Source organism: Melozone crissalis, unplaced genomic scaffold, assembly GCF_028551555.1.
Source record: "Melozone crissalis strain CALT ecotype California unplaced genomic scaffold, PUWL_Pcris_2 ptg000005l_1, whole genome shotgun sequence".
NCBI classification, from domain to species: domain Eukaryota; kingdom Metazoa; phylum Chordata; class Aves; order Passeriformes; family Passerellidae; genus Melozone; species Melozone crissalis.
This window is the reverse complement of record NW_026535783.1, coordinates 58606747-58630240: the sequence shown is the minus strand read 5'-3', so window position 1 is coordinate 58630240 and position 23494 is coordinate 58606747. Positions and strand designations below refer to the sequence as shown.

General features: G+C 41.5%; 1 protein-coding gene across 2 annotated transcripts in view; it reads left to right on the top strand.

The window, feature by feature from the left end:
* SNX18 (sorting nexin 18) overlaps nucleotides 1-23494 on the top strand; it is a 47326-nt gene that overhangs the window by 9464 nt on the left and 14368 nt on the right. The window contains exon 2 of one of the 2 annotated variants that reach the window (XM_054289787.1): nucleotides 15132-17576. The exons of the other annotated variant lie outside the window; for it this stretch is intronic. Within the exon in view, the coding sequence (XP_054145762.1) occupies nucleotides 15132-15385 (254 nt within the window). The 3' untranslated portion in view covers nucleotides 15386-17576. Of the gene's footprint in view, nucleotides 1-15131; nucleotides 17577-23494 lie in introns of those variants that run through there. 2 annotated transcript variants of the gene reach the window in all.

The following is a 23494-nucleotide window of genomic DNA, read 5'->3' as shown; positions in this document are numbered from 1 at the left end:
GAGCCTTATCAGCAGACTAGAGAAAACAAATGGCACATGCTTTCTTATGCGGTCTTGTTTGTATCTTTCATAAAAGTCATGAGGACTTAAATAAAATGGAAAAAAACCCCAGACAACCCACCAACATTTAAACAATCTGTTCAGTTCTTGCCAGTGGCTTTGGGTTGTTATTGTAGCAGAACAGGAAGAAGTGTGATGTTTTCAGCCTTTGTTTTAAGTAGGTACACATAATGGGTGGATAACTTCTGTAATCATAGTGAACTGAGCTGTGCTTTTTATGCCTGCATGCAGTTCATTAACAATGTGAAAAGCGGGTTCATCCTGTGATTCGGAGTTTACATTTCTTTGTTGTCCCATAGTAAAAGCAACTTACTATTCTGTGCTATTCTGATTTTTTTAGAGTGTTTGTGATTTTGAATCTTTATATGCATGAGTAGCTATGCTGCCTATAACTAGCAGTATACTGAAGAAACTTTTAAATAATGTAAGTATAGCATTATATTAAAGTTTTCACATGTTCTGCTTTTGTATTATTTAACATATTTTAATGGGTTACATTAATGATGGCTTACCTTGTATGTTTTTTTCTGCTACAGAAATTCTACTTATTTTTGTTTATACAGAGAAACTGCAGAAAATGCAGTTTTTCAAACAAGAAAACTTCTTTTTGTTCTTGCCGAGAAACATTCAGAAATCTAAGAGAGGGCAGTTAAAGGGTACTAGGATATCAAAAACCAGTATCTGCATTTCATTTGTATCTTGACTCTTTTATATGAATTTATGTTAAACTGCCTATACATGTTTTATTTGCTCATCTTATGACAGTAATGGAGCTAAACAGATGATAGTGGACAAGCAAACACTGTAAGTTGTAGTTGTTCTTTGCTTCTCTTTTAGTCTTAACAGAATGCAACATCCAAAAGTAGGTGTTTCATTGTGCCCCAATAAAGAAGTGATGTAAGAGTCAATGGAACTTGAATTTATACTTACTTGTCTCAGTAATAGTTGGATGTTGATACACAGTGTTACCTGGTTCCCCTGTCCATCCACTTCCCATGAATCTTACACAAATTTTTTTGTAACAAGGAAAGAAGTCAGCGTTTAATGTAATAGTGCTCACATCCATTTTGGAGAGGAGGAGAAGGAGGAGACATTTCTGCTCATTCATTGTTAACTATTTCTACTGAAAATTAATTTATTTTATCCATGGACAGCATAATTTCTGATGATTGTTGTCTTGAAGTCAGCAGTATGAACAGAGCTTTTACAAAAGCTGTTAAAACTCTGGAGCACCTTTCTAACATAAAGTGCTTGTTCCTAGCATCCTAATTAGGAAAAATTCACAAAACCTGTGACAACTGAATTGTAATAGACCAACTCCAATTCTGGAAAAGCAGAGTAGTTCTGTATTAGAAAGCTTGTTGATGCCCTAGTTAGATGTAAACTAATGAGAAGTACTAAAAATTACTGAAAGGTTTCATCTTGGTACTTCTGCAAATTCCAATTGCCTAGGTTTTCAAGTGTGGTCCTAAAAAACATGACTGCCTTCCTAATGGGCAAATGTATTGTGTTTCTGGTGACCAGTCTAGTTTATGTTTCACTCTTTTTGGTCCCCCTAGTCTGCACTGCCAGCTGAAACCACACCAAAGAAAAAGTCTTTTGAATGGTATGTGTGAATGCCAAAAAGTACAGAATGCCTTAGAACTGGGCAAACCCGGCATTAATTAGCATTTGCCTCTCAGGTTATGGTGCAAAATGTTATGTTTGTGATAACAGACAGCTGTACACATAGTTTAACTGGATTTTACAGTCAGTTTAAACATGCTTTAGTGTCTAAAATACGGTCATTTGTTTGCTTAGAAGACTGCTAGTGTACAATGCATCAGAAGATAACAGTTTTAACATCTCTGCATTCAACATTTGAATGGAAAATATTAATCACATTTTACACACTTTTTCTATGTGGCTACCTAGCATTATGTTTTGTTGGGTTTTAAAAAATGTTATTAATGGCATTATGTGGGGCGCTAGATGCATTAAAATGATAATTCTGTGGTGTTTCTTTCATTTACTAGACCATGTTGCTCTCATTTTCTGTTATCAACTCCTCCAAAAGCAAGCTATGGCATCTGCTCACATAGCAGTGTGGTGTACCATGGCCCAGCAAAACATTGGTACTTTAGGTGCTACACACCAAGGCTCATAGATTCCTCTGGGGTACTCTGGACTGAAAAGCACATTGACAGTTAGAGATTTAAATATTTTTTTAGTAGTGTGATCATTTTACACTCTCTGAACATGCACAGGTATGATTACAGTCCTTGTAGATTTGGGTAAATAAATCACCTTTTCCTCTGTGTAAACGAACGGACAAATGTATGCTTAATGAATCTAATCAGATCTTAATAATCATACTATTTAAAATTTAAAAAGATATTAGTTAGACTACCAGTCACACTGGTAGTTTTGAAGAAATGACATTTTACACTGTGTATTCTAGCATCATTGTTAATTTGGTTTATGTTAATTAAATGAATTTATAAGTTAAAACCATTAGATGAGGTTACAGCTAATTAATGTCCTGTAATATCTTGCAAAGATTGTGTGAGCTGTTGAGTTGTGTAAATTAGGAAGCAACTTCATTTTTAACTGAAGAATGTGTTTTTTAGTGCCAGCTTTCAATAAGCTTTGCAGCAGGGTAACTGAAAGAGCAAATAATTATGTCTGATTTTAATAATTCTGTAGTCAGTGTTGATCTAGATGTCAGCAGAGTGCTGTAATTTATAAACCTAAATTTACAGGATAGTACTATGCTGTTCTGGGCTTTTTTTGAGCAATGGGCAACAAAAAAAGCAAAGGGAAAACAAAGATCACTTCTTCAACTATTGTTAGGCTGCAGGTTCTAAAGGCATTATAGCCATTTTCATGTATCTACAAAAACCTCTATAATACTAAAGTAATTGCAGTTTGATGCATTTGAGTTATATATTTTTGACATTTCACTATGCTAAAGGGAATGTTGTTAAAGTGTTTTTGTGCCCTAAAGGAGAATGTCATCTTTTAAATGCAAAGACTGGGTTTGAAAACTATTGTCTTGGCACTTAGCAAAAGAAAGTGGCAGAATTTTGCCTTTGGTATTGAAAATCACTTGCTTCTTTTGGTGTAAAACTGTAATACTGGACTTTTTTAAAAGCAACTCATTCCAATATTAATAACTGTAATGGTACTTTTCCCCTGTCTTCTGGTTTTAATTTCAGGCAAATTCCTATTATGCTGCTTTCCATTATAAATCTTGGCCAGAAAATGTAAAGAATTTGCAGAATCTCAGTGTAGGCTTCTTTTGTTAATCAGTGTTTAGAGCATTCTTAAGAAAATAATCTGTCAGTGAGGCAAAATCTCTGTTCTGTTACCATTTCACTTTCGATTGAGAAGGAGAAGTTTGGGGATTTTTTCAGAGTTGGATTTCACACTATGTGTTATCTCATTGTTGTGGTTTGAGCTCAGCTGGAAGCTAGGCACTGAGCAATTGCTCACTCAACCCTTTCCTCTCTCTCCCCCCACCTTAACCCCAGTGGAATGGGGAGGAGACTCGAAGTAAAATTTGTATGTTGAGATAAGAACAGTTTCGTAATTGATACTAAAGTAAAATGCAATAATAATGGTAATTAATAATAATGACAATAAAAAGGAAACAAGCAGGTGATGTACAATGCAGTTGCTCAGCACTCACTGACTGCCAGACCCCCTCTCAAACCCAGATCTGCTGTGCTTCTGGGTAACCCCCCCAGTTTATATCCTGGGTACGGCTTCTGTGGAATAGAATGTTCCTTTGGTCAGTTCCAATCACTTGCCCAACTAATGTCCAGTTTTCTTTTGTGCACCTCTTCACTGGCAGAACATGAGACTAGGAGGCAGAAAAGGAAATCCTTGACTCGGAAACATGCCATAGCAAAAACCCAAACATCAGTGTGTTATCAACACCGTTCTCACTCGGAATCTAAGACACAGCACTGTAACAGTAGTGAGAAGACACTAACTCTACCCTAGCTGAAAACAGGACACTCCTAAAATGCTTCTGCAATTTCCCTTGTGTTGGAGCTAATGATTGTGTAACCCAGAGCTGACCCGGATCACATAGCTAAGCCAATGATAGAGCTAAGGCATCATCTCTCTCCCCAGGCCACTTGCATTCTTTTATTGGATTAGTCATTTGAGACATCTTGTAACAACATCTTTGCTAGATCTGGAGTAAGAGGGACAACAACGTAGACCAACTTGCTCTGGCAGCACTGCTGGATTAGAAATAATGTTGTTTCCATGCACTAGGGTGAGCTACCTAGGGTTTGCTTTTTCACATCTTTAAGCAAAGATCTCTAGTTAAATGATTTCATCATTAAGTAAGGAAAAAGAAAATGTTTCTAGTCACATTATCTGCTTCTACATCTTTTTATGAAAGTAGCATCATTAATATGTTTATTTCCTTTTCCATTAGAGACGGTTTCTTAGATTTCTTTTTTTTCTACTGAGAAAAGTAAAGCTAAGGGAGTTGTTTGACAAGTTCAAAGCTCTCTCTTCATTAAAGTGCTTTGAAGGACACATTATGCATCCTATTAGAGTATTTAATATGCTGGACATAAGAATGGTGTGGAAACTATGTTGTTTTACCTTCTAGTAAGTAAGTGCACTAAATGTTATTTTATAGCTTGCTGGTAATAGAAAGGAAATATTTATTGCATAGATAAGTTTATTGGCACAAGATTTCTGAGATACAGCTGCTGAGAGAACATTTAAAAATGTGTTTGCTCTGTTTTAGTGTAATTTATCACTGTGAAAGAGATACTTTAATAGCTGCAATGATAAAGGCATTACAATCATGGGGTATAAAAACATAACCTGCTGGCTCTTACAAGTGGGTGAGTTTTCAAGTTGAATATTTTGAAGTGAGATACTGAAGGCTTTGATATATTGGTGACTTAATGGATTCTTGAGATTGACAGTGGATTTCAGACCCCAGTGAATTCAGCTGGTGCTTAACACTGCTTCAGGTGCTGTATTTAACAGTGTTGAACTGATGCTTCTTTGTGTTTCATCCATGTGCAGCATTACTGTATGCAGTTAAATTGCTGCTGCTACAGCAATGTACTGTTTGCGTTTTTTAAGAATGGAGCAAGCCCTGCCATGAAACAGATGTCATTGTGGTAAACACTGTGCAAACAGAGAGCAAAAAAAGGGGTCCTGCCCTGAAGAATTCTTTGTGTGGATTAGTAGCTTTGGACACAGCTGATGTTTCACTCCTATCTGTTGCATGCAGCACTTGAGAGCTGATGTTTGGGTGTTTTGAGAAGAGGTGGAAAGGGAAAGATGATACATCCTTTGCAAGTATCACTGCTCTTTGGATTCTGATTGCATGGGCTTGTAGGCACAGGACAAGCCTGCCTTCCTAAGGAGACTAAGGAATTGAGTGAAAAGCAGTCTGGATTGCAATCTGCAAGAAAGGAACCCCAAAACTTCTGCCTTCTGGCCACGCTGAGGCTGCAGCTTGGACTTGGAGATGCATATACATCAGCATGGGTTCACAGGAGTACACGTGTACTAACTGGATGGAGAGAAATTGAGTATATGGATCCAAACCCATCCTTATCTGACACATCACACAATCTCAAAACATTTGTTACTGGAATAAAACTGCAGATGATGTGAAAATAGATTGCTTGACCCAAACCTAAGTGCTTTTGGGTTCGGGATATTTTCTTTTCCTGAATGTGTACAACTCCTTCTACCTCATAGCAATCTCATATTTGCATGAGTAGCTTACTGTATCAATACACTTATTTTTTCCTCATAACTCCTTAGCACCCATTTAAGTTGCTGCTAGTACACTGTTTTATGGCTTGAAATTATTTATTTCTATTGAGAACTCTGCATTGTTCCTGTTTTCTTGGCTTCTAGCACAATATACTAGCACTAATTTTGCTAGCATGAATGTTCCTTGTTGAATGTGTTTGTATCATCTTGTGCTGTCTAATTTCATATTTCAAAACAAGAACTGAAATCTGAATCTCTTTTAAACCCCTAGCTGCAGTGAGTACAGGAGTCTGTTTACTGTAAGGATTTGGGCAGTGACAAACAGCATTCATATAAGCTCTTCCCCACCTTTAAGAACAGAAATAGATGTGGCACAGTTTTTTTGCATCATTTTTAATCCAGGCCCTCTTCACTTGTTAAAAGCTAGTCCCTATCACTGGGAAGTGACTCCTGACAGAAGGTCCTCAAATGCATGAGCAAGATTGAACAGAATCTGTGCATCTGGATCTAAAAAAAAGCCCAAGCATTTATTTTTATGTATTCCATCCCTCTGGGAACTGTGCTCTGGTATATATTTATCCCAGGCATGTACTCTGCAGGAGGCTTCCTTGAGGTAATATGCATGGGGAGGTGACTCCTTCTGTTTCTTCTTCCTTAAATATGTTTTAGTCTTTTCTCTGACTGCTGTGATTCAGCCTTCTTTTCTTTTAAATACATCTTCCTTTTTTTTGTTGTCCAAACCAATACTAGGTATTCACATAATTAAAATCAGAAGCCAGGATCAATCTCTGCAGGTGTACTTGTAGGCCAGTGGGCCTTGCTCCCAGCAGTGTCGCACCCCAGGGTGGCAGCAGGAGCTGTGGGGTGCCAGAGTGGGCGCTGAGTGGGATGGATCAGTTAGTGAGGGTGGAGCTGGGGGAGTTGATGGTCTGCAGCCTGGTTGCAGCAGATCCAGAGTTGTGAGCTGGAAGTCCTTAAAGGTTACCATCACCTACTGAGGCATCTCTGCACAAGAACCCTTCTCTTCACGAGGGATATACACAAGGGGCTGCTCTCCACTCCCTAATTCCCTGTCTTCTGTTCACTGTAGGATGAATCATTGAACCTTCCACATGGAGAAATCTCTGTTCCCGCTCAGGGTCTTGCTCACATAGATCAAAGTACAAGAAGTGTAGATTACGGAAAGGTGTTTGGAGAAAAATGAGCAATTTTTTGTTACTTAAGCTGCTTTCAAAGCCATGAAAACTAATAAGTTTTGTTACTTTGGATTTGCTAAGCTAAGTCTTGCAAATGTCAGTAGATGCTGAACAGCTTAAAAATGACATTTTAAAACAAATAATTTCTTCTTAGAGAAAAGGATGTGGTTTTAGGTGTTTTTCTCTGTGTTTAGGGAGAATTCTTTGTCCTCAAATAAGATAATATTATCCCTCTATAGAGTTATTTTAAGATTAATTATATTACTAATTCTCAGGTATAATTAAAAGTTTAATTTAAAGGCGTTTGAAAAAAACCAAGCAATAAAGTACAGCCTTATACTAAAGCATATGTATGAGCTTTGTCATATATTGCTGACATCTGGTTAAAGTCTGTCCAGGTTTTAAAAGTAATTCCACTACAGGGCCAGTATGATCCACATGCATTAATAGAGCAGTGTTAGTGATTGCACCGTACTTTCCCCACTGGATTGCTTCACTAATTATAAATCTTTCTCTTTTATTTTTGATAGCAAAAAATACATAATATATCTTGTCTGGAGAGCAGTTGTGTTTGGTAGTGTATGTTTTTTATTGATGTAAAATAATCTGAAGATTATACATGCTTCATAGCATACTTACGCTTTCAGCTGCTGATGCTGTGAATTTCAGTATTTCTTTTTCAGTTTAGTCATTTTAGAAATAACATCTAAAGCTGTTTCCCACATCACAACTGAAGAATTGTCATGTTTATTTAACCAGCTACATCTGGCTTCCAGTAAGTCCCAAATTTCAGTTTTTCACAGCTGTGCATAGATTCCTGTCATGCCCACAGAGCACAGAAAAAATTTCGCTAAGCCTAAATTTGTTGAAAGAAGTGTCCTTCTTGTAGGAGAAGGGATTAAGTGTTTTTCAGATCATACCCTACCCCACGGATTCCTTATTCCTTAGAGGACAACATACAGATCTTCTGGCACAGTGTCACTGCCAGCACCACTGCATGTGGGAAAAGGTTTTTCAGTGATGTTTTTGGAGCCAGGCTGGAGATGATGAGGTGTCCTGGTTTAGAGCAAATTTGTTAAAGAATCTGCAAAGGAGGGCCCCTCCAGAAAGCAAAACCCACACGGCCCCTCCCCCCAACCGGTTTGGGGAAAAAATTCCTTGGAGAGAAGTGGAAAGAACCTGTTTATTTCAGGCACAGCACCCCCCAGCACACAAAATGAACAATACCCGATGACACCGCTCTGAGAAAGATGGCAAAATCAGAAAGTCTCTTTCGGGGGTGGTTGCTCTGCTCTCAGTCCCTCCGGCACTGGGGCAGCTGCTGCAGCCAAAACGGTGCAAACCTTCGGTGTTCCCAGTCCCAGTCCGGAGCAGGTTCGAGATGGTCACAGAAACAAGAGAGGAGAAACAGTCCAGAAAGGAATGTGGACTGTTTAGCTAGAACTAACTAATAAGCAGAGGCCAAAGCAGAGCAGAAGCGAGAGCAGAAAAGAGAGCAAGCAAAGCAGCAAGCTGAAAGCAAGAAGTGAAAAACAGCCCTATGTACTGCTCGTCTCTGTGTCCCTGATAAGAGAAACCCAAACAAAACTTCCACTCTTCAGAGTCGGTCTTAAAAGCACAGAACAGATGAATGGGGATACAAGCATCATAATGTCACCCCAGGACATTCCACCCCTTATCCCCATATCATCAACATACTACAACACATCATGCATTATTCATACAAAATTTCCATCTGTTTCCCCAAAATTACAAGCAATACCCATCATGCCTTCATCACATCCCCACACTGGACCACTGAATCCAGGCCCTATATTACAGAGCTGCAGGATTCCCCCTTTTCACTTTAGTCACTTTAAGCTCCATCTGTCACTTGCTCAGACCTTTGACACTTACACATTTCCTTCTCCATCTTCCACTTGCCCAGACCTTCAACTCTTACATATTTCCTTCTATCTCGTGTCTGTATGGTTTAATGTACAGACAATGGCAGTAACATCCAATGAACAGTGATATTGCATATCATTCTTACCCCACAATCAGACCTCCCTGAGGTACACATCGTGTTGTTCCATCTCTTTGCATTATCCACCACGTGCAACCTGGTCCCTGAGCAAAGACAACCCCACGAATGGGTTTGTCTGTACTCGAGGCAGAATTGATCCACACAGTCTTCCCTAACAAACCTCTGATATGTACCACTGGGACTTTGTCTCCTTCTGTTACATTCAGGGACTCAGACTGGACAGGACCTGCTCGGCTGGTGGAACCTCGGGTGTTAACTAACCAGGTGGCCCTTGCTAAATGCTGCTCCCAATTCTTGAAAGATCCTCCACCCAAAGCTTTCAACTGGGTTTTTAGTAGTCCATTGTACCTCTCCACTTTCCCTGCAGCTGGTGCATGGTAGGGGATATGGTACACCCACTCAATGCCATGTTCCCTAGCCCAGGTGTTGATAAGGCTGTTCTTGAAATGAGTCCCGTTGTCTGACTTGATCCTCTCAGGGGTGCCATGTCTCCACAGAACTTGCTTTTCAAGGCCCAGGATGGTGTTCCGGGCTGTAGCATGAGACACAGGGTAGGTTTCCAACCATCCAGTGGTGGCTTCCACCATGGTCAGCACGTAGCGCTTGCCCTGGCGTGTCTGGGGCAGTGTGATGGAGTCAATCTGCCAGGCCTCCCCATACTTGTACTTGGACCACCGCCCACCGTACCACAGGGGCTTCACTCGCTCGGCCTGCTTGATGGCAGCACACGTCTCACAGTCATGGATAACCTGAGAAATACTGTCCATGGTTAGATCCACCCCTCGGTCTCGTGCCCATTTATAGGTGGCATCTCTGCCCTGGTGGCCTGAGGCATCACGGACCCATCTAGCTAGGAATGACTCTCCCTTATGTTCCCAATCTAGGTCTATTTTGGACACCCCTATCTTTGCAGCTTGGTCTACCTGCTCATTGTTTTGGTGCTCCTCATTGGCCCTACTCTTGGGTACATGGGCATCTACATGGCGGACTTTCACAGGTAGCCTCCCTACCCTGGTAGCAATGTCTTTCCACTCATCAGCAGCCTAAATTGGTTTCCCTCTACGTTGCCAGTTAGCCTTTTTCCACCTCTCCAGCCATCCCCACAGAGCATTGGCTACCATCCATGAATCAGTGTAGAGGTAGAGCTTTGGCCACTTCTCTCTCTCAGCAATGTCCAGGGCCAGTTGAACAGCTTTGAGTTCAGCAAGTTGGCTTGATCCACCTTCTCCTTCGGTAGCTTGTGCAACCTGTCGTGTGGGGCTCCATACGGCTGCTTTCCACTTCCAGTTCATCCCTACGATGCGACAGGAACCGTCAGTGAAAAGAGCGTAGCGTGTTTCCTCTGGGGGCAGTTGATTATAGGGAGGAGCCTCTTCAGCACGTGTCACTGGTTCTTGTTCCTCTTCATCTGTGACACCAAAATTCTCACCTTCGGGCTAATTTGTAATGACCTCCAAAATCCCAGGGCGATTCAGTTTACCTATATGGGCGCACTGAGTGATGAGAGCAATCCACTTGCTCCATGTAGCACTGGTGGCATGGTGAGTGGAAGGAACCTTGCCTTTGAACATCCACCCCAGCACCGGTAGTCGGGGTGCCAGGAGGAGTTGTGCTTCAGTGCCTATTACCTCCGAGGCAGCCTAGACTCCTTCATAGGCAGCCAGGATTTCTTTCTCTGTTGGAGTATAGTTGGCTTCAGACCCTCTGTAGCTTCGACTCCAAAATCCCAGTGGTCGACCCCGAGTCTCCTCAGGCACCGTCTGCCAAAGGCTCCAGGACAAGCCATGGTTCCCGGCTGCAGAGTAGAGCATGTTCTTCACCTCTGGTCCTGTCCTGACTGGGCCAAGGGCTACTGCATGGGCAATCTCCTGCTTGATCTGGACAACGGCTTGTTGCTGCTCTGGGCCCCACTGGAAATTGTTCTTCTTGCGGGTGACCAGGTAAAGAGGGCTCACGATCTGACTGTACTCAGGAATATGCATCCTCCAAAAACCTATTGCACCCAAAAAAGCTTGTGTCTCTTTCTTATTGGTGGGTGGAGACATTGCTGTGATCTTGTTGATGACATCTGTAGGAATCTGACACCATCCATCTTGCCACTTCACTCCCAGGAATTGAATCTCATGAGCTGGTCCCTTTACTTTGCTCTTTTTAATGGCGAAACCAGCTCCCAGGAGGATCTGGATGATTTCCTTCCCTTTCTCAAACACTTCCGCAGCTGTGTTCCCCCACACAATGATGTCATCAATATACTGCAGATGTTCCGGAGCCTTTCCCCTTTCTAGTGCAGTCTGGATCAGTCCATGGCAGATGGTGGGGCTGTGCTTCCACCCCTGGGGCAGTCGGTTCCAGGTGTACTGCACTCCCCTCCATGTGAAGGCAAACTGAGGCTTGCATTCTGCTGCCAGAGGAATGGAGAAAAATGCATTGGCAATGTCTACAGTGGCATACCACCTTGCTGCCTTGGACTCAAGCTCATTCTGGAGCTCTAATATGTCTGGCACGGCAGCGCTCAATGGTGGAGTCACTTCATTCAATGCACGGTAGTCCACAGTCAATCTCCATTCTCCTTCAGATTTTCGCACAGGCCAAATGGGGCTGTTGAGGGGTGAGTGGGTCTTGCTGACCACCCCTTGGCTCTCCAGCTCTCGGATCATCTTATGGACGGGGATCACAGCATCTCGAGTGGTCCTATACTGCCGTCGATGCACTATGGAAGTGGCAATTGACACTCATTGCTCTTCTCCCGTCAGGCATCCTACCGCAGATGGATTCTCAGACAACCCAGGCAAGGTGTTCAATTGCTGGAAGCCCTCTGTCTCTACAGCAGCTATTCCAAACGCCCACCTGAGTCCTTTTGGGTCTTTGAAGTACCCACTTCGAAGGTAGTCTATGCCCAAAATACATGGGGCCTCTGGGCCAGTCACAATAGGATGCTTCTTCCACTCATTTCCCGTTAGGCTCACATCGGCTTCCACCAAAGTGAAATCCTGGGATCCCCCTGTCACACCAGCAATAGAAACAGACTCTGTCCCCACATGTCTTGATGGGATTAATGTGCATTGCGCACCAGTATCGACCAAAGCTTTGTACTCTTGTGGTTCCAATGTGCCAGGCCAACGAATCCACACAGACCAGAGAACACGATTTTCCCTGGCCTCTACCTGGCTAGAGGCAGGGCCCCTCTAAGCCTGGTTATCCTTCTTTCCCTGGGCGTATGTTTTGGATGTTCCTTCGAGGGGATCAGACATGTCATCATTATGGATTCATCAGACCTTCGAGTGTAATCCTTCCGTAGGCCACGAAGGTCCTTCAGGGAAAAGGACTCAATATTTGCATCTGATCTTGCACCTGCTGCTTTGACTCCTGATTTTATGTCAGAAGGCATTGAGGTTCCTTCTCCTTCATCATCATCATCATCATCATCCACTGGTCGATTGGTCTTGTCCGTGCATTTCCCACTTCTAGTGCTGGTAGCAACAGCCATGGGTTTAGGTGCTGGCTTCGAGCCTGGGCTGTTAGCTGCAGCCTGAGTCACCAGGACAGTTGCTGATTTATCTCCCTGCCCCCCTGCCTCTGTCTGCTGCCCGACAGTATCTAGCAGTGTGCGATAAGCATATGCCAGGGCCCAGCTCACTGCAATGACCTTCCTCTCCTTAGGTTCATCCTGGTACTTCTCTTTCAGATATTTCCCCACCTCAGCTGGGTTCTGAATTTGTTCATGGGGAAAATCCCAGACTGTAGGGTCAGAGAATTCCTTCAGGATTTGGCCCATATCCTCCCATTTTCCACACCACTTAGGATTTTCCACACAGGGGTTTACTCCTGAGTCAGGGGTCTCATCAGCCCGTCTAGAAATCTCAGCCCTCATTCTAGAGAAGCAGCAGGCTGTATAGAGGAAGGTTACCAGACTGAATACCAGGAAGATGGTTTCTTTAACATTGAGGGGAAACTGAACATCCTTCACTAGTGATGCAACTGATTCATAGGAGAAGAAGGAAAGCAGAGGCTGAAAAACCTCATTCCCTTCTGCTCCTCCTGCAACAAACTGGATGTATAACCATAGCCATGAACCATTCATACCTGGAGCAGACCCTAGCATGTTTATAAACTTCTTGTACATTATTGCCACCAAGCCCAGCAGGATAGCTACTCTGGTCACTGCCCTTCTGATGTAAAAACTACGTATTAGGGGCAATACTAAAGCTATTTCTGGATAAGAAAATAAACCTAGGTACCAGAGAGGTATTAAAATCTCAAAAAACCCTAGGGACCAGAAATGCATGCAAACCTTCACCCCAATAGACATTATGAATTCAAAAAGCATGGCTATTAGCTGATTTAAACGAACACAGAGTAATAGCAACCAAAATGCAGTCAAAACAGGGTTTTTCCACTCTCTCTCAAGCCCCACATTGGGCGCCAATATTTTGTCTTGGTTTAGGGCAATTTGTTAAAGAATCTGCAAAGGAGGGCCCCTCCAGAAAGCAAAACCCACACGGCCCCTCCCCCCAACTGGTTCGGGGAAAAAATTCCTTGGAGAGAGGTGGAAAGAACCTGTTTATTTCAGGCACAGCACCCCCCAGCACACAAAATGAACAATACCCGCTGACACCGCTCTGAGAAAGATGGCAAAATCAGAAAGTCTCTTTCGGGGGTGGTTGCTCTGCTCTCAGTCCCTCCGGCACTGGGGCAGCTGCTGCAGCCAAAACGGTGCAAACCTTAAGTGTTCCCAGTCCCAGTCCGGAGCAGGTTCGAGATGGTCACAGAAACAAGAGAGGAGAAACAGTCCAGAAAGGAATGTGGACTGTTTAGCTAGAACTAACTAATAAGCAGAGGCCAAAGCAGAGCAGAAGCGAGAGCAGAAAAGAGAGCAAGCAAAGCAGCAAGCTGAAAGCAAGAAGTGAAAAACAGCCCTATGTACTGCTCGTCTCTGTGTCCCTGATAAGAGAAACCCAAACAAAACTTCCACTCTTCAGAGTCGGTCTTAAAGGCACAGAACAGATGAATGGGGATACAAGCATCATAACGTCACCCCAGGACATGAGGTTAATCAGCAGAAGCAGCCAGTGCCAAGCTCTTAGCCATCCCACTGTTGTGCCATGGGAGCCAGGAAGGTGTGGAACACTGCTTCTGCCTCGCAGCCCCCAGAGACAGAGACTGCCCTTGGCCTTCAGGCAGTGTGCTGTAGTCACATGTAAGAAGTGTAATCTGATAGGAGAGTTACGACATTACAAATATTTACAGGAACAAGAATGTAGTGAGATGATAAAAGCTGTACTAGTCTGATTTGGTTTAGTTATGTGAATAAAATAAGTAAGGCGAAGAAGTTGATCTGTGGGAAATGGAGTCCAATATGAATGTCTTAAGATGGCTCTGCTTTGGGTAGGGTCTGTTTTGGATGATACTTTACTTTTGTAGGATGTGTGTGCCCTCATTAGCTATTTGGAGAGGGAGGATTGTCAATTCTATAACTCTGCTTTTCTACTACGTTTTATAACACTGCGTAAGTGTAAGGCCTGCTTGGGCATCTATGATTTTGAGATAAGCTTTTAGATTCTCTGGTAATCAATAATTAGTTTTGGGGTATCTCTGGTGTAAAAGCAAAAACATGTTTTGACAAGATTTTGTGTATTAAGATTTGCTTTTGACATTTCACAAGGATTGGGAAAGGGATATTTCACATAGTCCAGTTCTTAACAAGGTTATTTTTCTGATATTTATGTAGGCTTAAATTTTGATCTGACTAGTTTTCTTGGGCTTTCACTACTCTTCTACTGGTATAATGATAATATATTCTCAGAAGACACCATCGGATTTTTAAGGTTGTAAAATAGGATTTCTAGTAACTTTAGTATGCTTGAGCCTTAAAAAAGTATTGAGTTTTATTTTTTACACAGGATCCACTGGTCTGTGATTTTTCTTACATTAAAAAGCATTTGTTTTATTGTCTTTCATTTACACATATGTCTGTGCACACCAGTAAATACACTGAGAATAAGTCTTATACAAATCATTGTTGTTATTAAATCACTTGTTAAAGTTCAGTAGTCAAGTCTACATGGTCCTCACAGTTCAACTGTTTCATTTTGTTCTTTACACAGGAGCCCTTACCAAAGTAAAGGAGAGTAAGCGGCACGTGGAAGAGGGGAAGATGGAGCTCCAAAAAGCTGAGGGCATTCAAGAACGTTGTAACATTATTTCCTTTGCAACCCTCGCAGAAATTAATCATTTCCACAAAATTCGTGTGAGGGACTTTAAATCACAGATGCAGCATTTCTTGCAACAGCAAATACTTTTTTTTCAAAAAGTGACACAAAAGCTAGAAGAAGCTCTTCACAAGTATGACAGTGTTTAGTCCCTGATTTGTGGACTTTGCTCAGCATGAATGTGACCCAGGCAGCAGAGCAAATGCTGCTGAAGAGCTGCTGCCAGTGGTAGATGGCGGTACAAGGATGGGTTTGTGTTCACCTGGAACCCGGGTTTAATCTCTGATTATGTAGAAAGGAAACAGTTATAGGGCTATGTAGTAGAAACAGTACCACGCATTGTAACTAAGTTATACTGTGTATGCCTACACCATTGTAACTTTTTTGAAATAATGAGTATACTATTTGCCTTATTGCTTTTTGAAATACAGTATCTTAGTGCATACGTCATAGACCTCAAAGCCCTTTGGGTATTTAAGGAAGTTGGCTAGATAAATGCCTGCTTCAGATGCCTTTTTACTTTCGTAGATTTGGATTTCCTAAATTCAAGCAATTCTCTGTTTACAGACTCCTACTAGAGCAGCTATGTGATTCTGTGCCTTTAGACTCTATTTTTCCTTTTCTAGTAAGTCACATTTTTATGATTAAATGAATGAAGGGTTGGTGCCTGTGACAGGAACTGATGATGAAACCTCACATTGACTGGAAAAAAATTCAGCTGCCATCCAGTTTGCATAGCAAGTACTTTCTTATGACGAATGTTGGCTCAAAAGGGAAAAGTTAAATTTATTCACGCTTTCCCTGGAAATTGAGACTACTTGTTAAATGTACTAGGATGTTAAGCACATGTACAAAAATACACCACTTAATTCCCTTTCTGAAAGAAATAATAGTAAGGGGTGAGGTTTTTTGGTGTTTTTTGTTTGGTTTTTTTGGTTTTTTGTTGTTTTTTTTGTATACAGCATTACTGTAAGTAGAAAGTTGAAGAGCTAGCCTAATAAAAATTACATATATCAAGGGGATATTAATGCAAGCTATGTGGCTGCAACATTTTTTTTAAGTTTCAAATTATTTGCGCTTTGTTCAGTTGCTGATTCAGTTTAACTTCAGACTTGCATCTGCACTGCCAGTTGTCTGAGTTTAAACTCCACTGTGATTCATTAGTTTACTAAGGAAAAAGTTTTTGGGGATTATCAATAAATAAATTATCTGAAGGCTTGGCTGAACTGACTTGGAAAAGAGGTGGCATTTTTATGTTTGTAACACTCAAGAATTAACAGTTGTCTTAATTTTTGTATAAATATTTTTGACAAGCAGGGTGCATTTATAGATATGTAAACACTATCTTTTAAGGAGGTTTATGGCTTATTTCCCTTGAATTAAGTCTGTATTTCTTGCCTATTGATTTCCTTCTTATAAGTCAGTATGAAAGAGGAGTTTTGTTTATCCTATCTTTTCTCTCCTGAACAAAAATAAGAAAACTTTGCAAGGAAGCAAAATGTTTATTGTTTGTTTAATTACATTAATCAAAAAGAGCTTAAACAAATGAAAGCCTGGAAAAGGAAGTTGAGCAACAGTTACAGTTAAGTACAAATCATTCCTCACCTATGCAGCAGAAATGTGCAGTTCTTTCAAATGATCATGTGAGGTTTTGTAATTTAACCCCACACCTCTCTTTCAGAGGAATAACTGAAGAATGTAGTTTTGGCTCTAAGATTCACCTCCAAATTTTTGGAGATGGCTGTTTTGCACAAGCTGTGTTTGGTGGTGCTTCTAGTACACACATAAAGCAGTAAAATATAGAATAATGAAGAGGGGAAAGCGAGTATTTGTAAAAGAAAGGACAATCAGTGAGGAAAGACTCCATTTCCAGCCTGTTGAAACAGTTCTGCAAACAAGATTGACCATAAAATAAGGACCACAGTCATAGAGCTGACTTGCTCTTTACCTTCCTCATGGTGTCTCATTCTACATTCAAAACTCACCACTTCCCCTAACAGCTCTTCCCAGCAGTACTCCTACTTTCCCATACGTCATTTATTTATGTGACAGAGTCATGAGATAGGTTTGAGCAGAGTTCCATGGCTAATGTTTGCTTAAGCCACATACTGTTTTACTAAATGTCTTTACAGTAATTAGATCAGACTATAATCAAGGTGATTCTATGTGGACGTATTAAGACCTGTTCAGAAATTGATCTTGGTTCAGTAGAAGTATTTTAGGAGGTTGGTATTAATGACATGTTCATGTCCAGGAGGAAATTAAGCTGTGATATGTATTCATACAACGTTATCAGACAGGTACAGTTTTCCCTAATAAACTGTCATGGCCTTCACCTTACTTTCTCATTTGTGAATTTATTTGAGTACAGGAAAAGTGAGTGTAGTAATTGGTTAAATTTGATGTACCAGAAAATTTTGATTGGAATCCTGGTTTAAATTATTGCAGAGTACAGAAGGGTTCTGGTCTACATCTATATTAACGTTTTCTTATTTTCCTCAGTCATTGTAGAGTTGAACTGGCTGACGGGTGGAGCACAAGGAGTTGCAGTAAAGGGTGTTGCATAAGGCTGGTGACTGGTCACCAGTGGGGTTCCACAGAGCTCCATCTCAGGCCCCTTGCTCTTCACTGTCTTCATAAATCACTTGGACACAGAACTCAAAGGGGTACGAAGTTTGATGATGAGGCTAAGATGGAAGTGACTGTGCATGCCCTTAAAGGCAGAGAAGCCCAACAGAGAGATGGACAATTCAGAGGGCCAGGCAATCACCAACCATGTGAAGTTCAACAAGGGCTGGTGCCAGATTCTGCACCTGGCATGGGGCAGCCCTGGATGTACAGACAGCCTGGGGAAGGAGAGGCTGGACAGCAGTGCCATGGAAAGGGCCCTGGGGCTCTGGTCCATGGCAAGCTGAACATGAGCCAGCAGTGCCCTGGCAGCCAGGAGGGCCAAGCGTGTCCTGGGGGCATCAGGGACAGCATCAGCAGCCAGGCAAGGGAGGGGATTGTCCTGCTCTGCTCTGCCCTGGGGCAGCCTCACCTCCAGTGCTGGGGGCACTTCTGGGTGCCACAGTATCAGACATTAAACTACTGGAGAACATCCAGAGGAGGGCCATGAGGATGTTGAAGGTTCTGGAGGGGAAGCCTGATGGGGAACAGCTGAGGTCACTTGGTCTGTTCTGCCTGGAGGAGACTGAGGGGAGACTTTGCTGTGTTCTTTAACATCCTCATGAGGAGGAGGGGCAGACACTGATCTCATCTCTGTGGTGACCAGTGATGGGTCTTAAGGAAATGGCCTGAAGTTGTGTCAGGCGAGGCTTAGGTTGGATACCAGGAAAGGGTTCTTGACCCAGAGGGTGTTTGGGCACTGGAACAGGCTTCCCAGGGAAGTGGTCCAAGCACCAAGACTGACAGTTCCAGAAGTGTTTAGACAATGCTCTGGCATATGATGTGTCTTGGGGATTCCTCTCTGGAGTCAGGAGTTGAACTTAATGATCCTGACAAGTGTCTTCTAGCTCAGCATGAGTTTATGATGCAGGGTGCCTGCATTCTATTAATGCTTACTGCACTGTATAAGAACTATAGTATTAATTGAATTTGGACCAATTATGACACTGACTACTTATGACTGACTGACTACTGAGTAGCGTGGTCTGGGATCCAAGTGTACTCTACAGTAATGTGAATGTATATTGTGTGGGACTATGGAAGCACCAAAGGAAATCTAACAATTTGAATAAATAAATGTGAAAGAAAGCAAATTTGCTCTGTATCATAAACCCTTTTGTTTCATGTGATTCATGTAATTTGTTTTCAATGCATCACAGTTATTGTGTTGGTAAGTAGTAAGAATCTAGTGTGCTTGTTGGGGTTTGATATCTGCAAGAAGATCCACTGAGGTATTGGTTTATGTTAAAGTGCTGAATCCTGTGAACCCTGGAATGAACCCTTCAGGGTAATTATGTACTTAAAATCACCAACAAGTGGAGAGTGAATAATATTTCTGTTCAAATTGTAGGGTTTACAGTTAGAAATTAGCAACATACTAAAATTATTAGATGTTTGATTCCTATCCCTTTTTTTTTTTTTTTTGTGATATTTGCAGAAGAGAGTTACCCCAATGATTTGTGCATGTTCTCTACATTCTTGTTGCAAATAAAATTGGTTTGGTTTTAGAAAACCTTAATCAGCTGCCTGCACTGAAAATGCTGACATTACTTGGTGAGGCACAGGTATCTTTTTGGTGAATTACAACATCTGGTTGGCAGTACCTGATTATTTTGCCAGACCTTCACCATTCCAGCTAGCATCTTCCTTGCTGGTTGTCTGCTGCAACCTGAATTCTTCTGGGAAGCTTAAGTGAGAATTGCTCAGCTATTTCTCAAAAGGAGTTCATAAAAAATTTTCAAAAGGGTGTTTTCTTTCTAAATTCTGTAAACAATTTGGCTGGAAATCTTTAGTTCTTTCATACTTGGAGGAAGGAGTTGATATTTGGCAGACTCATTATCTTTTACAACCTTAGATGTGCTTTCTGCACAGCCTGTGAAAATTTGTCCATCTATTTCCAAGTTTTACCAAAGTTTTTCTGGGACCTGCAGTTTTGACAGATGAATTTTCTGTAACTCCCTTTTCCTCCAGGCAATCTTGATTCTAACCTTAGTCAGCAGCAAGTGAGGCTTTGACTGTAATTCTTTTCCCCTTCATTCAGAGGAGCTGCACCTCTCAGGCCACAAGCTGAGCAAAGAAGCTGTCGATAGGTGCTGGTGGCTTTTTGGGCCTGGCCACGGGAGAAGAGGAGCAGCAGCCTGGAACACAAACTTGATGTTGTGCCTGGCAGCTACAAGAAGGTGGATGTCAGAGATAGCTGAAGAAGAACATGAAGATAAGAAAATGGTGAGGAGAGAAGGCCCTGTGACTACAAAGGCCTGTTCCTCCAGTGCCTAATGAATGCCTTGAGCTTCCAAAGTATCCAAGACTTTTGCTGTTTCTAAATAGCCATCGTGAGCAGGCAGAAAATGGGCAGCTTTAGTTCTGCTCGCAGTGAGGACAGCAATGTTTTGTTTCCATCATTAGAAGTTACGTTCTTTGCTCAATGGTCTCGTGGGCAGCTGAAAACTGTTGAAGAACTGTAGGTTTTGGGGCGGAAGGAGATGCCATAATTCAGGCCCAGTCAGGCAGCACAGTAGATGTCGGTGTGGCCTCATGCGTTTCATCACACACCTTTTTTCTTGGGAAGAGGAGATCAGTTTAGGAAATTGTGCACATAAGAACTCCTGTATTAAGGAATACTAAGATTAATCATTCAGGGGGAAAAAAAAGAAAAATTAAAAATATTACAGCATTAAAATTGCCTGTGGTAACTAGTGTATCAAGACACCTCATGGGACATTTGCACTGTTTCCCTGCCTGATTAAGTGCACATGATATAAAGCATTGTACTAATCAGCTTAAGGTCTTTCAGAGAGGTTGTTGTCTGGCTAATTCTTACTTCTTTTTCAGCATCAGTTGTACTCTGCACTGTGAGAAAGTCCAGGGGAGTGAAGATCAGGTACGGGTGGCTGTCAGCCTGCAGAGTGGTGTTCAGAGAACTCGACTCTGTTCCTGTCTCCACCCAGGCTCTATGCAATATAAGCCATGTGAGATAAATAATTTATAAGCTCTCCATTTTGTGTAGGCTTGAGTTTAAACCCAGGAGTTACACTGAACAAGGTGCTGGGAATTCACAATTTTCACTGAAGGTTATACACGTTGTGCTTTGGATAAAGGAAATACTTCAAATGCAGAGTTGTCTGGAAAAAAATAATCAGGTATTCATTTCTTTGGGTAGACTTGCACAAGTTGGAGAACATTTGTAATCCATTAGCAGCAAAAGAGGAACAGTAAACCCAGATCATATTGTTGGAATGTTGCAAATGTAAGTATAATCTCCTTGAAATTAGTGTTCAGATATTGATTTATTTAAAAAAAATCCCTCCTGAGAAAATTAATATTTTGCCTTCAGTATGATGTGTGAGTATTATTTAGGAAATAAGAGATGGGGCCACATGCTGAGTAGCAAGGATTCTCAGTCAGGTACTGTTCATTCCATTAATAGAATGATAAAGGCCTTCTGAGATGAATCATAGAGTGATCATTTGGATGTATATTTTGGATGTATATTCACAGGAAAGCAGAATAAGCCACATGGGCTAACTTAGTTCTGTGATTTCCTAAGGCTTGACATGCTGCCTCATAATTCCATAATTTCTCAATGTAACACAGTGCAGTATAGAATCTGTTGCACATAGAAAAGTAAATTGTGTAATATATGTAAGTAATGTAATTTCTATATACTTCAGACTCATGTGGTTGACAGCAAAGCTCAGACATGCCCTGAGTTAATTTAAATACAAATTAGTAATAGATACAGTAAAAGTTAATTTTCTAAAGTTAAAAGGCAACTCCTGTACTGGCTGATAGACTTGCCACTTAATTTGGTCCCACTTTGAAATCAATGGGATTTTTTTTGCTTGACTCCACTGGGAAGAATATCAGGCTCAGTGAGTTGAAATTACAGCCCTCCATCAACCCAGAAGTGTTCAGCTCAGACTATTCCCCTCCTGTGCTCATTTACAACTGAATTTAACATACAGAATTTTGAAGTTGCCTGTCAGAAAGCTCTATCCTGCAATTTTAATCAAAACCATCCCCTATTTTGGGGAATATAACATTATTATTTGAAATTAAGAATGATACTGCTTTTGGTTTTAAAAGACATTTCCAAGGAGCATGAGAACCTTCTGTGAGAAGATAAAATCGAGAATTTTGAATTTCATCTTTTCTCTCTTGAGTGTTTTAGCTGGCATTAACAACTATTTTTTATGGATAAAATAATGCAGGGGAAGAACATCACATAAACACATTAAAAATTTTAGAGCTCAGTGAGGCAGTACAAAGTTGTATTTGCATTGAGTTAAGGTGACTATATTTCTGTTGGTACACCCCATGCTATTTTTAAAGATCTTTTCTTTAGAAAAAAACCCTAGAGTCAGTCTTTAATTAGAAGTGAAGGTGGTGAAATAGTGTTGAAAGAGTATCCTCCCTTCAATTTCGAGTCACTAGCCCTCAGGTAACAGTTGCAGGAGACATTTAGTTCCTCCGCTGTCCTTGAGGGGCACTTGGCTGGCTCCCTGTCCTGCAGTAGGCTGCCGCACCCATCACCTCCACCCCAGTGCTTCCTAATGTGACTGGGGAAAGAGCTGCGAAGAGCAGTTCAGTTTCACAGACAATTTCTAGTTCCAAACACGTGAACGATGTTGCAAACCGCACTTGCAAAATTATAATTGTCAGAGTCCCCCAGTGCCATCCTGGCAGGGTGCTGCCACGTTCAGTATTTTTCTTTTTGCTTTTCTTAGAGAAATTGCAGGCAAGATGACTATGCCAATTTTTAAATCAAAGGAATTTAGGACCATGCTGCTGATTCAATTTCTGTGTCAAATCTGTGCCAGTGCTTATCTATCAAGGGTAGATTTAATTTCATATAATTGTAAGAAATACAGAAAGAGTTTTTCAGAGCTTTAGTAAGCATTGGGAAAACCTTGTTTGCTTGCATCATTGTTCAGGATCTGTGAAGCAAGCTTATCAGAGGTAAGGTCCCTGCTGTCAGAGTGTGGTACTAGGTTTGCTTTGTGCCCATGGGTAGTTGCTGTGTAGAAACAGTCTGTCCAATAGATTAATGCAAACCTGACTCAGTGTGCTAATGAAGAATTGCTGGTTGGTAAGAAAAGCATACCTTCTCAAGCTCAATTACCTTCTCTGGGAGAGTCTTTAATTTCAAATATGCAGTGGTATTCAGTTTCTTTTCTTTTCCTTGCCGCTTTCTCTGTGGGAGTCACTTGTGAATAAGCATGGATAGCTGCTCTCAGACAGCCCGGACTGTTCCATAAGCAACATCCATTCAGAAGCTGTAGTTGAAAGGCAGCTGTATCTCTGCTTTAGGGTAAATGGTATGGCAAGGTGCCTTTAGGCTCTGTTTTGAGTGACATGAAAGTCAGATGTAAAAATGAAGTTATGATGATACGTGTTAAACCCTGCATAAGGATGTGGCCAATCCATCATGCTGCAGTGGTGAGCGGCTCAGTGGTGAGCTTGTCCTGTTCTGCTGGTCTTTTCCCCCAGGTGGTTGTCAGCAACAACACTTCATTCTTGCAGTGTCTCAAATAGGTAAGTTTCTGGGCTCTGCTGTCCATACCCCCACAGCACATGCAGTGACAAGGAAA